The 15,083-nt window shown below is 36.2% G+C and overlaps 1 protein-coding gene across 15 annotated transcripts in view; it reads left to right on the forward strand.

The window, feature by feature from the left end:
* Positions 1 to 15,083, forward strand: part of LOC126915400 (protein unc-13 homolog B-like) — a 376,274-nt gene that overhangs the window by 294,715 nt on the left and 66,476 nt on the right. For 14 of the 15 annotated variants that reach the window (XM_050720031.1, XM_050720032.1, XM_050720033.1 and 11 more), the window contains 2 exons: positions 1,704 to 1,781; positions 8,126 to 8,345. In XM_050720031.1, coding sequence (XP_050575988.1) covers positions 1,704 to 1,781; positions 8,126 to 8,345 — 298 coding nt within the window. The remainder of the gene's footprint in view (positions 1 to 1,703; positions 1,782 to 8,125; positions 8,346 to 15,083) is intronic. The other variant, XM_050720027.1, reaches the window with a different exon arrangement.

Here is a 15,083-nt window from a genome sequence, read left to right on the forward strand (position 1 = left end):
CGTACACGTACGAAGAAAGGTGAAAACGTAGACGAAGCCACGGTGCACCGTGCGTGAACGCTTGTAAATATATATATACACACCACGAACACGCTTTTGAGAGAGTAGAAAAGCCAATAGAGTCGACAGCGAATGTAGGTGACGCGCGAAATTAGACGCTCCGTATTAGTCGTCTATCCACGGAGACAAGACAGTAGCGCATGCAATGAGCACGGGGCCCCGTGGACAATATCTTAATTGAAATCTAGCCAACCGCAAATCCTACCTCGCGCCACACCAACCAGACGTCATAAACTAATTGGATTAGATTCTCTCCGTAGAGATTCACCAGCTCTATCTCGCTCTGCCTCTCACTATCACTCCTACACTCATTTATATTTCTTTTCATTGCTCTATTTTATTCACTTTTCTTTTACTCTCTTCTTACATATTATATTCGTCTTTTCGTTCGTCGTTTATTTTATTGCATTACATCTCATTGCGTCTTTTTTTTTTATTTTTTACTTTTTTTCTTTCCCCTGCATTGTTCGATCTTGCCCTTTCTTACTTCCTTTCTCTTCCTCCATCTTTGTTTCATTAATTTCAGATACTTTTCTTTTTCACGGTTTTGGTATTTCATTTCTAGCACCGATTTCGTTCAGCTACTTTTTCTCTGTGTCTTTTACGAACGATAATACGTGTCTCTTTTTTCTCTTTTCGTATTTCTTTTCTTTTTTTTTTTTTTTTTTTTTTAATAACGATTACAAATTCGTTCTCAAACAGAGAGCTTCTCGATCCTATTTCAAATATTTGTGCCGATGTACCAAGTTTGTTTTGCAAATATAGCGATCGTTAAATATTAGCTCTTTCAATTGCATAAATATTTATTATTTTTAATTAGAGCGTATCGAACGTTTTTATGAATCAATTTTAGAATCAGCTGGTTTGTTCCGGGATAGCGAATCTTTTCGTATTTGATCTTGTTATACTTGAAACGTCTTTGTCTTGCTTTATTAATTTTCCAAACGAATCTTACCTTTGAGCAATAATGTTTATTGTTAATGTAATGTAATATTGTTAGATAAAGGATCAAGAAGTTTGTTCTCTGGCCACGATAAAATGCTCGGAGCACGGCTTCGAAATAAGCCAATGTATATAAAACACATCTTATCGTGACTGTAAATAACATTTGTAAATAACAACGCAAATGTCACAAATATATTTGGCATGATACATCCTTCATAAATCTTTTTCTTTACTCGAAATCGCAGTTTCTTATACGCGACACTTCTCAACGCGTGAAATTTATGTTCTACGTTTTTGAATATCAACCGAATGATCTATGTTAAAATGTAATTTTCAGCGTTACGTTTCCATCATTTATTTCTTCAATTTGTCATTACCTTCTCTTTTTTCAATAACTTCGCAATTGTTTCCGAATAAAACTGATATATATATATTTTTGTAATACTATCGTTGTAAAATTTTTCTGTCTGATGATTCGTACATTTTGTGAGTCTTCGATTTATTCAGTTTTTCATTTATTCGATTTCTCTTCTCGTTCGTTCTCATAGTTCTTTTCGTTATCTTCTTTCCACTTCGTCATATTTCACCATTCAATTACCCTCTTCCTGTTCTTTATCTCTGTCTACACAATAGAAAAGAAAAAGACCGGAAGATATTGTTCTCAAATCAGATGAGCATTAATTTCTATCTTTTCTCAGACAATGGCGGCGACCAAGAGGAACGCGGCGGGTCTGACGTCGGCGGTGCCCAGAGCCACGTTAAACGACGAGGAGCTGGTAAGAATTCGTCCTTTAACCACTCTCCTTTCAGGCATCATCGTCATCTTTCGCGTTGTCTATTTAACGATTCGTCAACAATCTGCAATCGCTATACAGCGACGAATAATTTCTCAACGAATCATTGCTCGCGTGAAAAACGATCGCACCCCCTCTTCAACCAATTTATCGAGAACCTTATTTAATATTTAAATTGAACGTTTAAAATGAAACTTCAAATTTTCTAATGAATTTAATGTTCAAAATTTTAAGCTCGAATGTGGGAATGTTAATGTAACAGTGCCATAATCGAACGTTTTTCACCGCGATACACGTAAAGAAAAGCTATTATCGACTATGAAACATCGATTAGTATCGCGATCGAGATAGAAAATCCAAAGAATCGACGTTTCGCGTTCCTGGGATGTTTAGATCTGTGTTAGAACGAGGGTGAAGAACGTCCGCGCGAAACGTCAAGAAATGAGGAAGTGAATTGAAATTAAAGAGACGTTTCCTCCGGTCGAGAATTTTAATATCCGCGAACGAAGCTCGTTAGAGGAATCTTGATAGTCAATTTTCGCATGGATGTTCGTGAGATAGCTGTGCGGAACGCGATGAAACACGACCGTGTCGATTTTACCAAGTGTCGTAAAACATCGAGGTTCCATCAGCATTGATTGGAAGATCGCGTGAGAAAGATAGACAACCGCGATATTTTATCGAAGGTCGCGACGACCAGATACCGCGAAGATACCGAATAAGTGCAGAGTACGGTCTGTTTAAACGTGCAGATTGTTTCTTAAGGACTGAGGAGATTGTAGAGGTTGTTGAAAAAGTTTACGATGGTGCCAGAGTATATTTTCTTGCAGATAAATAAATTAATGAATAATGGGTTCTCAGGTAAAAAGAAATTGAGCTTACGTTAGAATTAAAGAGCTTCGAAGATCTTTGGAAAATTAGATATTTCGAAAGATTAGGAAGAGATAGTTAATGACAAAGGCGAGTTAAAAAGTAAAATTATCGATGAAATTTTGTTTGCATTTGCCTTTATTTAGTTCGATATTCGAAATTGAGAAATTCCAAAATTCTCAAGATCTATAAGCTAAATCAAGTATTTTATAAAATTTGCATCGAAGTACGAAATTTCCGAAACACGCGAGTCTTGCAAATTATTTTGAAATTCCTATCGCTAACAGCCCAGCAGGCATGTTTCTTCATTTCGAAAGGAAAGCTTTAAGGTGATCGTAATTCGTACGCCTTAAAAGCAAACTATTAATATTTACCGTGCACGTATACGAGATCCGTTTCTATCATCTGAAACTTGGCTGATATTGGATTTATGTTCACCAGAAGACAAGTATTTTTTCTGCAACCTCAACTAAACAACAGTGATAAGATATTTTCCACGCATTAAGAATCAATCTGTCCAAATTTTGCTATTATTCAGGCTACTGAAGATACGAAAAATTGATTATTTAAGACAATGAGACTTTGAAGAGGCATTTCTTGTCGTCGCCGCGTTATTTTATCGATCATTTTGATATAGATAACGAGCAAAGTTAACATAGTAAAATAGACAAAATTTTTACAGAGAATTCATTAGAAGCGCGTGTTATTCGGTCGATTAAATTTATCGATACACGTATCAAAGTCCTTGAAAGCGGTGACACGAGCAAAAATTCACTTTTACTGTCGGTTTCACAATCTACTGCAAAAAAGGAACACCTTCGTATTTTCATCAGTCTAAAAAATAATCAAACGTCTGATCGTTTAAACGAACTACGTCACAGCAAGAAACTAATTTCAAGCAGAATGACATTTCAATCTCGACGAGCGATTGCAGGATGAAAAAAAGCAGGAAAAAGATAAAGGAAAAAAAAGTAGCAGTTCGCGAGACGTTTTATCGGGCGACGGTATTTTAAAAGAAAGGTTCGCGTTGAGGGAAGCGCCGACGTCGACGCGATCAAGTTGGCATTAACCAAGGATCCAGCTCGCTCAAAGTCGTGCCATATTGACGTGGCGTCAAGGCGCGGCAATTTCATTCTGCGCGACGATTGGAAACATCCAGCGTTTCCACTGGGATGATAAAACACGAGAAATTCACTATTACGTTTAGTTAGAATGATATATTAGATAGTAAGATACGCGTCATTGTAAAATTTAAGATAATCAAGATAAATACATACATCCACGAGCGTTATCCAGCGATGGCTCGCCCGTGCAGCTGAACTATAACCTCTGATAATTTGTTTTCTTTTCACATGAACTGTGCTGCATTTTATCCTCATTTCCGCGCTATTTTCTTTCACGTAAGTGTGACCCAACCTGTCTGTCTCTTTTTCTTTCATTCTTTCTCTTTCTTCTATCACTGTCTCTTTCTTTGCCTTGCTTCTTTTTCTTCTTCTTCATCTTCTCTATCTCTATCTCTTTGTTCTGTCTCTTTCTATTTCATTGGAAAAACATGTTCTGCGATACTGAGGAAAGCAACGTTCGTAGCAAACCTAGACGAGTCGTGCTCTTTCTCTCTCTGTCACTCTCTCTCTCTCTCTCTCTCTTTCTTTCTTTCTTTCTTTCTTTCTTCCTTTCTTTCTTTCTTTCTTTCTTTCTTTCTTTCTTTCTTTCTTCCTTTCTCTCTCTTTCTCTCTTTAGCGGCTAGGGTGAACGTTTCAAATACGCATATCTGCATAATAATTTGTATTTGTACACACTCGTCGCGAGCATTGCCAAACGTGAGCGCCAGTAGCGATCGAAACGTGCGGTACAATCGCGATGTATGTATGTATATGGGTCACGTGTAGGTTACTCGCGGATATGAGATGCTACAATGGTCATGTAAACCGAGTATAATTAGGATAGAGTTAGGATACTCCGATCCCTGCTCATGAGTGTCGGATGTTCCCCGTGTTCGTCACGTTGCCAAACAGAACCGACTGGTCTACGTTTAGTGGGAAAACGTAAGACATAACGGCGTGGAAATCTCACGGCTGTCAATTTCTCAACAATGTCCTACTATTAACGAATCTAGGCCAGAGAAACGGCCGGAAATTTCTGTGCGAATTTATATAGAATTATAAATATTTGTAGATTAATTTCCTCTCTTGAAGGAAGCTTGATGAAATATAAAAGCCTCAAGATATTTCCTAAAGGCAGACTTTACATTAAAAATAATCGCAATGGCAAATTGTGAAACTATGTTTCTGTAATGAAAATTTTAAATAATTCGTAAAATCAAAGCTTGACATTTTTATGGTATTTCGTTCTAAAAAGCGGGACATTTATATTTAGAGTACTTCAAGCTTTTATGAAAGCATTCTCTCGACATAGAAGCATTACATATTACAATTATCAAACGTTTGCTGTTATAAATTCAACATTAAAATTCAAGCGACGCAAGTCTTTACGTGAAAATTCCGCAGGTGTCTTATCGTGTTTTGACACGAGATTTTACACGAGAATAGAAAGCTCAAAACTGTTCAACATTGTCCGCTATCCGAGGCAACAATTGAGCGTAGAAAAGCGGGGAACATCCTGAACTCACGACGTTACCCTTATAGTGCTTTTTAGCGGATCGATGCTTTTACATCCCTTGCAGAGCGTTCCAATAGTACAACATCTAGAAAACGTGCTCACCCTCTCTTTCTCTTTCTCAGTCTGTCGCTCTTTCTCTCGAAGTCTTCGAGGCTGTTGAAAAAAGCCGACCAAATCGATGCAAGGAATACTTCATCGAATCGATAGGAAAAGTATTGTTTTTCTCTGAAGAAAAATGTCCCAATAATGTTCCATTCGTCGATCATCCGACAGGAGGTCCTCTCCAAGTGTCGATACGAGAGAAAGATAAAAGTCGAAGAAGAGGAGAACGGGGACGAAGGGGTCTCGCAAATCGACGACACCTCGCGCCCGTTTACTTCCGGAGACACGAAAGAAATAGATACAGTAACCCGTGATTCCTTGTAGCGTCCTCTTATAAACTCGACTGCGCCGATTTCAGCAACCAATGCGCTACCTGTGTACGTCAAATATGAAAATAGATTGAAAAGTACAAAATCTAGACTCAGTTTTTTTCGCTGAATGATATATTCTCTTTGATGACGTAGCACACGTTCTTTGTAACACAATGTTTTACCAGTGCTTCGATCCTTCATTCGATGACTCATCTTGATTTGGAATTGAAAATAGCACGAATGAAGGAAAAGATTTTTGAGGAGAAGAGAATTACGCGAGTCTCGAGTGTTAAGTATGGCAGCTGTTGATGATGTTTGTATCGGTAAAAGTTTGTTGGAAACAAGAGCAGAATCGGGAGATATTTAATTTTGCAGACAATTTTCTATGTACTTTTCAAGTGGAGGTGCTTCGTCTTTGTTCGTCTTGTAAATACCATATGCTGTTAATATTACTATTGACTGATAAAATAATGTCAAAGCAACTTAATATATAGGAGAAACTGCATGAAGACTTTGAAAACAGTGTACATAAATTTCATAACTTCAAAGCCAATAGAATTTACCAATGTAAATGCACTATACCATATCAACTTTCGTAAACGAATGTACATACGTGTTTTGTATATTCTCGCTAGATCAAGCAACCTTCGCACTAGAATCGGTTAGATTGTTTATTTTAACGCGTTATGCCTACTGTACGAAAACACTAGAAAGTATGTGTTTCTATTACGTCTATTATTACTATTTTTCTCACAGCCTACGAAACATTCGGTCCTAAAAAGCTCAATGAACGAACAAACAACTTTACAAATTTCGAAAAAGTAAATCAAACTTATTTCTCTTCTCTTCGTATTCCTACCGTGTATGTGTCTACGGTATACGTACATAGGTACATGTATAAATACATATACGTGATCTGCACAGGCAGCGTAAGCGGTTGTCAAGCGCAGACACACGCGTGCAACAGTTTAAAGAGTAACGAACCCAATCAATGGCTTGCGCCACGCAACGTTAGCCCCCTGGTTAGAGAGGAGATTCGGAAGGACTATACCGGCGATACCGTGCATAAGTAGGCATTGTATATTGAATGGAAATCCTTGCGAATCTCGTATACCTGATTAAACAGCCCAACCACCGCAACCTTCAGGGATTCCAGCCTCTGTCCTTTGTTTAATCTGTGTACACAGGATTGCGTATGTAATTAGGTCTCGCCAGGCACCAACTCCCTCTGGCACGTTATGATTGTGCGCGTAATTATGTACGAGCGCTAGCGTGTCGTTTGTATGAATGACAGCGTGACATGTACACATATAGAAAGTGAGTACCTTTGATCTTGCATGAGACTAAAGCAAGAGTTTCATGAGGTGAGTTGACGATAGGAACGATAGGAACAATAGGATGATTGAGGTAGTAGAGGAAGACAAACACGGTTTCAAATGGTTGCAGAAAGGTTCGAAGTTTGTAGAGATCGTTGGAGACTCTTCTTCAGTTTCGTGATTTCCAGAACGAGGAAGCAAGAAAGATTGGATTCTTCGATCGTTTTGTAACCGTGTCTGCGCTCTTCGTTGATTGGTCACACGCGAATGCTAACACTTTGACTCTCTGCTCGAACGAATAGAATAGTTACGAATTCCTTAAGCTTCTCCAGAATTTGAACTGCAAACGAGCGGAGCAATCGGTTGGTTTGGCTTTCACGAAGGAACGAGGAACGATTAGATGAATAGCTGTTAAATGAACAAATAGATGAGAATAACTTCGGTTTGCAATCTGTGAAAAGTATAACTGTTTCTGTGCGTTTGATTGGTTTCGTGTAGTGTTTCGTAAATCATCCTGTGTATTTATAAATTACATAGTATTTTCAGAGGGAATATTATTAGAGAATATTAGAACGAAATCTTTTATGGCAGTAAATATATGTTTAGTAACATCATCCTCTTCTCTCTATGAGAATTTAATAGCGTCACATGATCAGAGAAACCAGTAAAACTTTTCGGAAAAAGACTCACCTTTGCTACCATTTCTCTGAGAAAGAAAATTTCCAAGGAAGACAATTCTAACAAAAAATAATCGTAACGTCCATGTAAATCTTCCATATTAAACTTCTATAACTTTCACAAAAATGATGAAAATTCTACAAATATTTTTTCCCAAATAGGAGCTAACTGTGCTTGATTCGATACCAATGTTGAAAGAAAAAAATAATAAAAGCTTGTTCGTATCTCGTAAGAATGTTCGCCCAAACAGTTCAATAAACGTTAAACGTTCCTCGTTACCTCAGAAGGAACTATCGATTCGGTTAACGAGTAGCAGAGTCGGAGTCGTTGGAATGATCCCTGCAAATACAGACTGTCCAATACACCTCTTGCCACGAACTTTCGATACGCTGATTTCTAACTTGATTGTGCAACACTGCTGCATCCGCAGAAGATGCACGTGTACAAGAAAACGCTGCAAGCGATGATCTACCCGATCTCTTCGACGACGCCGCACAAATTCGTCACCTGGACGGCCACATCGCCGACCTATTGCTACGAGTGCGAGGGTCTCCTCTGGGGTATCGCACGACAGGGGGTGCGGTGTACCGAATGCGGTGTCAAGTGCCACGAAAAGTGCAAGGACCTGCTAAACGCCGACTGCTTGCAAAGTAAGTAAACATTGTCAATTTTGCCTTTAAAATCAACCTGCGATTTGACATGTAATATATGCTGGTCGGTTTACTATGTAGACGGAAGAATATAAAAATTTAAAAAAAAAGATAATATTGTGAGTTATACACATTGCTGTATAGTTGTTAAGTTATACGGTTAATTGAACTACGTTTCACAACGGTAATCTCACAAATCGTTTGGGATTAAAATAGCAATTGTTAGGATTTCGTACACCCCATTTTGGGTCCATCGCTTATGGGCTAATTAGAAATTTGAAATTATTATAACTTGGTAACAGGCAATTATCAAAATTATCTCTATTTCTACACTGCTGAATTTTGCCGGCAATTTGATATCGCTATCTTTGTAGAGCATTATCGACGTTTTTGATACCTGCGTGTTTGGCATTATTCGCTATTAGATCGAAGTTCGTAAACTGTGTTATGATTCCGTTATTAATTGCTAGCTAATTAGTCACGACATAACTAACTTCATCGGGAATTGAGTGACGAAGTTGAGCAATTTCAGCGGAATCGTTAGTTTTAATAATTAGTTAAAAATTAATTGTTTCCAATTTGTTTAATGGTAATTTTGAGGGAAATTATGGACATCCAGGTCGTATATGTTTTCATTTTCCAATTATAATATCAAATTATTAATATACAAATAGTAAATATAAAATATATAATAAAATGTAAATAACTGATATTATAATATGAAGAATTTTGGAAGCCATGCTTCGGTTTGCACAGATTATTCAATGATTCGTATGATTAAGATTTAACAAATTAATCGCTAATTCGAGGAAACGGAATTGCTTTGCTGTCTTTACGATATAAACTGTATTTAGGAACAAAGTTAAGAATAGTAATAATAAATTTTGATATTAACTCGATATATTAATCTGATATGAATAAAGATATTGACTAGAATTATGTGAATCGGTAGTTTGACAAATTGTAATTAAATTAGGCTGCATTCTATTGGTCAGAATAATTAGAATAGTTGGCACTTCGCGAATCGCATTTGTAAGATGCTGAAGTAAATTGAGCTGGAATACCTCTGATCTTCTGCTGAGCTTCAAACGAAACGCAGTCAAATTCAATCATCGAAAACGGAAAAGTTAGGTAGGACGTTTATTTATAATATCGAATACCAATCCTTACGGATTAACAAAACAATTTTTACAATAGAAAATACTCAAGTATTTTTATTAAATCCAACTAAATATTGAAGAATAAAACTAAGGTAAGAACGAAAGAAATCAGTATAACGACAACGACTTATCTTAGAACATTTTCGGAGATATTAGGTTGTCCGAAAAGTTTCTTTTGTTTCATAAGATGATAATAGATGAACAGCAATTTCTGTTTTATATTATTTTATTGAATTAGGTATGATCCATTTCGTTCTATCTCTATTATTACGTTCGTGCATAATTCAATAAACTAATATAAAACAAAAAACATTGTGCGTCTATTATTTCCTTATAAAACGAAAGAAACTTTTTGGACAACCTAATAATTCATATTTCATTGAGTTTCTGATTTTCAAACGTATTTAAAAGTCATAGGTTTATCAATACGCAAGCTAACGCCTCGTTTCGTTAGCGAGGAAACTATAATAGGATTTATTTTTGATATTTAAATGTACGAAATCAAAATTTAGACACCTTTAAAATCTACTTTATATACATTTCTTGACATAAGTAACTTTTCAAACCAGTCTCTTTGCTAGTAAACTCCTTTCTTGTAAAATCTTGTATCGAATATTTTAATGCCTATTTTGTGTATAATGTTAATGACATTAATTATGGATTTATCACCTACCTGCAAAGCCTTACATCTTCGTATCTATCAACGACAAACTACTTGTTTTCAGCCATCAGGTATTATAAAATTTGGAAAATCAACAAAATTGTATTTACATTTTTCCCATCTTTAAACACGAGAAACACGTCATATAATAATACATATATTCAAATATTCATAGATTTGCTAATTCTGGACTATAATTGAGTTATAATAGGTCCAAAAATTTCAATAAAAGCACTCATCCAATTCTATTTACCGAATTGTCCGAATACCGGATGATCGATAGAATGAATCTGTTCGATGCATAATACAAAACGCCATTAACTCGAATTAGACGCGAAACGATAGAATAAATTGCAATTGCGCGAATTTTCGCTTCTCTTGCAATCTCGAGGTCGCACGATCTGCATACGAAACAAAACTATCGCGACATTAACTTGGCTCGCGACTACGTTGAGACGCGATGAAATTACATCGCATTTCTCCAAATTTAATTACCAGAAGCGAAGCAGAGATATAATTAACGAGCAGTTCTAATATCTGCCGCGTAGAACGCGGCCGCAAAAAGCGGAAGGAACTTTAAAATAAATCTTGCAGCCACCGCGAAATTTTCGGTTTGCTGTGACGAAACGATATCTAAAATCGCGGATAGTAGTGAACGTTATATTATTTATATTATACGTGTTAGATATATCTGTAATTTCTAAATCAGGCAGAATGCAATATTAACAACATTCTTAAGGATATAAATTTATAAGAACGCAATGAACGTTTACGTATGTATTTATAGGAAATGTAATATTCCAAAATGTGTACATTTAAATTGCTCGTGTGCTTCCCAACATGCAATAATATACAAAATAACCAGAGTAAAGTACTCGTTGCAATATATTTAAAAAATATCTGAACCAACTTCGTATTTAGATTTCTCCGTTGAAAATATGAATTCTCCAAAAACATTCACGGTCTATTTATAAGAGTAAAACGTTGCAAATAATAAATAGAATACAAATGAAGCGTATATAATGAGCGAATCAGCATTTTCACTGACCCTGGCTGTTAACACAATCGGGAAGCGCGAAATTTCCCATTTGCGAATTTATAAGGAAAACTGTGCGTCGAGTAATCTGCATATCTCTGTGTATTCACGGTGTTAACGCGATATTCTATGGATACGGATCGACAAAGTTGCGAAATAAATATTTCACTCGACTCGATATCTAGTACTTTACGATTGACCTACCTAGCGAAGTAGAATTAATCGACTATCTGGCAAGAGCAGTTCAATCGTAAAAAATAGTTCCCAAAGCGGAACATTTCAAAGCGTTTCAAATTAATCGCGTGAAGTATGAGAGAGTCATCGGGAGTTGAAAATGACTGGACGTTTGTTACGCGACGCTTATTCATTCGATCGTCGATGGTTGAGAATTAAATCGACCAACGCTTTGGCGCGTGTTGATGAAAACGCTAATAACTCTCGCCAGGCGAAAAGTTTGGCCGTTTTTCACATCGGTAGATTATACGACGAACGCGCTGCGGGGATTTATCGACACACGCACAATCGGATCTCGAGTACACGAAGAGTTTTTATTTCAGTTAAATCCATTCGTCGGACGTTGAATTAATAATGCGTTCGAATGCAGTCGAGTAGCGACTAGATCAATGAATATCAATTACGAGCGTGGAACGCGTAATCAATTGTTTACTCGGAATCCTGAAACACACACGCAGCTTCGTAAAGCAGATGAGACAGATGGATGTAATGAGAATATAATCCTGCAGCTTCTTCTTCGGAAATAAACCCTCTTTGTTTGTTGATTTATTCTGCTACGATATGGTTAGTATACATACATTAATAACGTACAATACCACCGAGATATTCTAGAAAAAATATACTGTTCTTTATGAGGTATTTCTTTGTCATCGTGATTATTTATATTTCATTATTTGTTTTGACCTGCAGCAACATTTCATTCGGACCTTTTTTCGGATAATTTGTACATATTAAAAGCGTCAGCAGTTACTCTTGGTGCACTGAATACGGACGAAACGAGGATACATCCTGCAAATGTTTATGTAAATTTATATTTTTACTCGTACAGCTGATGAAACAAAACTCGAATGGAAATATGCTTTATTTTCTAAATGTAACGATATGTACATTACTTTGGATATTTTATATTTTGCATTCACGCACATCCTCGTACATTTTTCCATATTTACACTCGTCAATCTTACAATCTATTTAATAATTAGCTAGGGTTGGAGATTTTTCTAACTACGGAAAATTCCCCGAACAAGATACGCATCATAGCAGGTGTTTATTCGATCAACCAAATAGTATGGTTACTAGATTTTCGTCTTCTATGACTACAAATACCAATATATATGTCGAAGATGAAAGGATACCGGGGCCTTCCCTTTGGAATTCTTGGGAAAATCCCCAATACTTTAGTCTTTATGATTTAACCCGATTATAATTGTCCGAGGTTTGTTATAATGAGCTTAGGCTCGAAGTGACAACTAGTCGCTAAACATAGCCGCGGTCATGGGATGAACGTTTTTACCTAATAGAGGTATAGAGTAATTGTATAGCTCTCCTTAAAAAGAAATAGTCGTAGCGGCACTCGACAGTAAACATTCCAATGGTTTCTCAAACGTTCAACACCTTAAACATGGGCAGAAGGCTAAAAAGGAAGCACCCAGCAGACCTCACAAAGGATATAACCTAGCAAACGCGAGGATGGTACCCCACTGGGGGTAGCCACCCACATGTTAATATAACTGCTAAAAAAAATTCGACCTAATGTCCAAATTGGACAAATTGTGAATTTCAAGAAATAAATAAAAAAAATTGGTTTCTGTCTCGTGGCTCGCTTACCCTACTACACAGACCCTATTCTTCGGGCAAGATGATTACCAGATGTCGATGCATCTCGAGCATCTAATTATTTACCATGGTTACTTGTCAAATTCTGTAATGATCATATTTGTACTAGTAAATATCTTCTCTATTGCATAACAAGAATGTCTAATCCAAATGAAGATTCGTTACACGCTTCTAACCCTAATCATAATGAGAACCCGACATATATATATATCAATATATTAAACTATTCGTTATCATGTAATGAAATTTCATTTTGACGAAACATCACAAAAATGATATTATTCCAGACGATTAGAAATCTCGTAAATTTAGAGAAATATTTAAAAATGGATATGATATATATCTGATTGATAAATATATTAAATATTCTATAGCGGTTGATTTGACAGATAGGTACAACAAATTCTTATACTATATTTTTAAAGTTTCATCGCATTTTATACCAACATCGAACATTATTCGTATTTGGTAAACAACGATAATATTACTTTCCCGACGTATTAATTTTCCTCGGTCCGTGGCTGCTTGTGATCGGATCGTAACAGGTGCATCGATATTTCTCTCTTTGCTCGTTGGAAATCGTGCTACCGTAAATGACCTGGTTCGCCACATACAGCACGTTTTCAAGCACCAAAGACAACGATTTTAACCAACAGTATGGTATGGCTAGACTCTGGGCTACTTGCCCAGCCTCAATTGAAACGTACCGAACAGAGAAACGCGTTGCACGGATACACGAGAAAATAGTGGTTGGAAGTCGTGCAATCGGACACAGTGGGCGAAATATATTGCGATCGCCATGAACTTCGATCGGAAGGTAACGCGGTGCATGTTGCGGCTACTGAAAAGATTGGATTCCATTTCCCCAGGAAACGATAGATTTTGGGATTGAAGCTCGTTTCTTTAACGAGTATCGGAATTTTGATTAGAATGTCAAACGTCGCTTCGAATCGGAATTATCTTCGTTCCGTTAGAGACCAGAGAAGAATTGCTGATGAAGTTGGAGAAACCTTTGGCCGTTTGATATAGGGGTAGAATGATTCGTCGTAATTGATAAAGTGTAAACAAGTGGAACAGAGACGTGTATATTATATTATTATAGAGTTGTTAAATTATTATTAGAATATTAACCTTAGAATAGGATTACATATTATTACGTATTACTTGCTCAATATTTCTAAATATTCGTTCAGCTTCGTTTTATTTAGTTGATTTAGTTATTTATAGACAGTAGTTTAACATATTATTTTATTGACGATAGAATAATCAAATGTAAGTATTACTTGCAATAATTGAACGTTTTGTCACTTGCGAAACTAACGAACGGTTGTATTTTAAGGTCAACTCCTCTGTATCTTTTCGTTTATTTTCTATTTTTAAAAAGTTTGAGAAAAATATTTGCCGCTAAAAATTACCGATTTACCGTTTCAATATTAAACATAAAGATTTTCCAAGAATATCATAGAGTCTATTTGTTCGTTGAAATGAAAGTGAAGCCAAGGCACGCAAATCTTAAAATAGCAGTAGAATTATAAAAGATGAACTCGTCGATGTATCTTTATGAAGATTAATTTTCACCAGAGATTTAGGCGAATTTGGACTGCATGAATTTCGAAAAATTATTAATCAAACACATATTTATCTATCGATAACTCTTCGTCTTACGCGCAGAATATTTAAGTATCAGATAATTAATTATAGTGCCAAAGTTCAAATTGACCATGATCTAAGCTGTTAACCGGGTGACGAGGTCGTGCATGAAAATTAAAAATTTTAATTAAAATTTTATCTAATATATTCATACGATTCGCCTGTTACAAGACTTACTATAGATATCCACCGTGTTTGCACATGGAAAATACAGCTGCGAAAACTGATAATGATTTCGCAGCTGCAATTCTACGTACTCTTTTGTCGTATTCATATTTGAACTATTAATTGCTTAAACATAAAGAACTATGTACTAATATTCGGGATAAATTAAATTATTGATTTAAACTGTCGCAAAATTATTTGAAGATCACCTCCGT

This window comes from Bombus affinis, chromosome 4 (genome assembly GCF_024516045.1).
Source record: "Bombus affinis isolate iyBomAffi1 chromosome 4, iyBomAffi1.2, whole genome shotgun sequence".
Classification (NCBI taxonomy): domain Eukaryota; kingdom Metazoa; phylum Arthropoda; class Insecta; order Hymenoptera; family Apidae; genus Bombus; species Bombus affinis.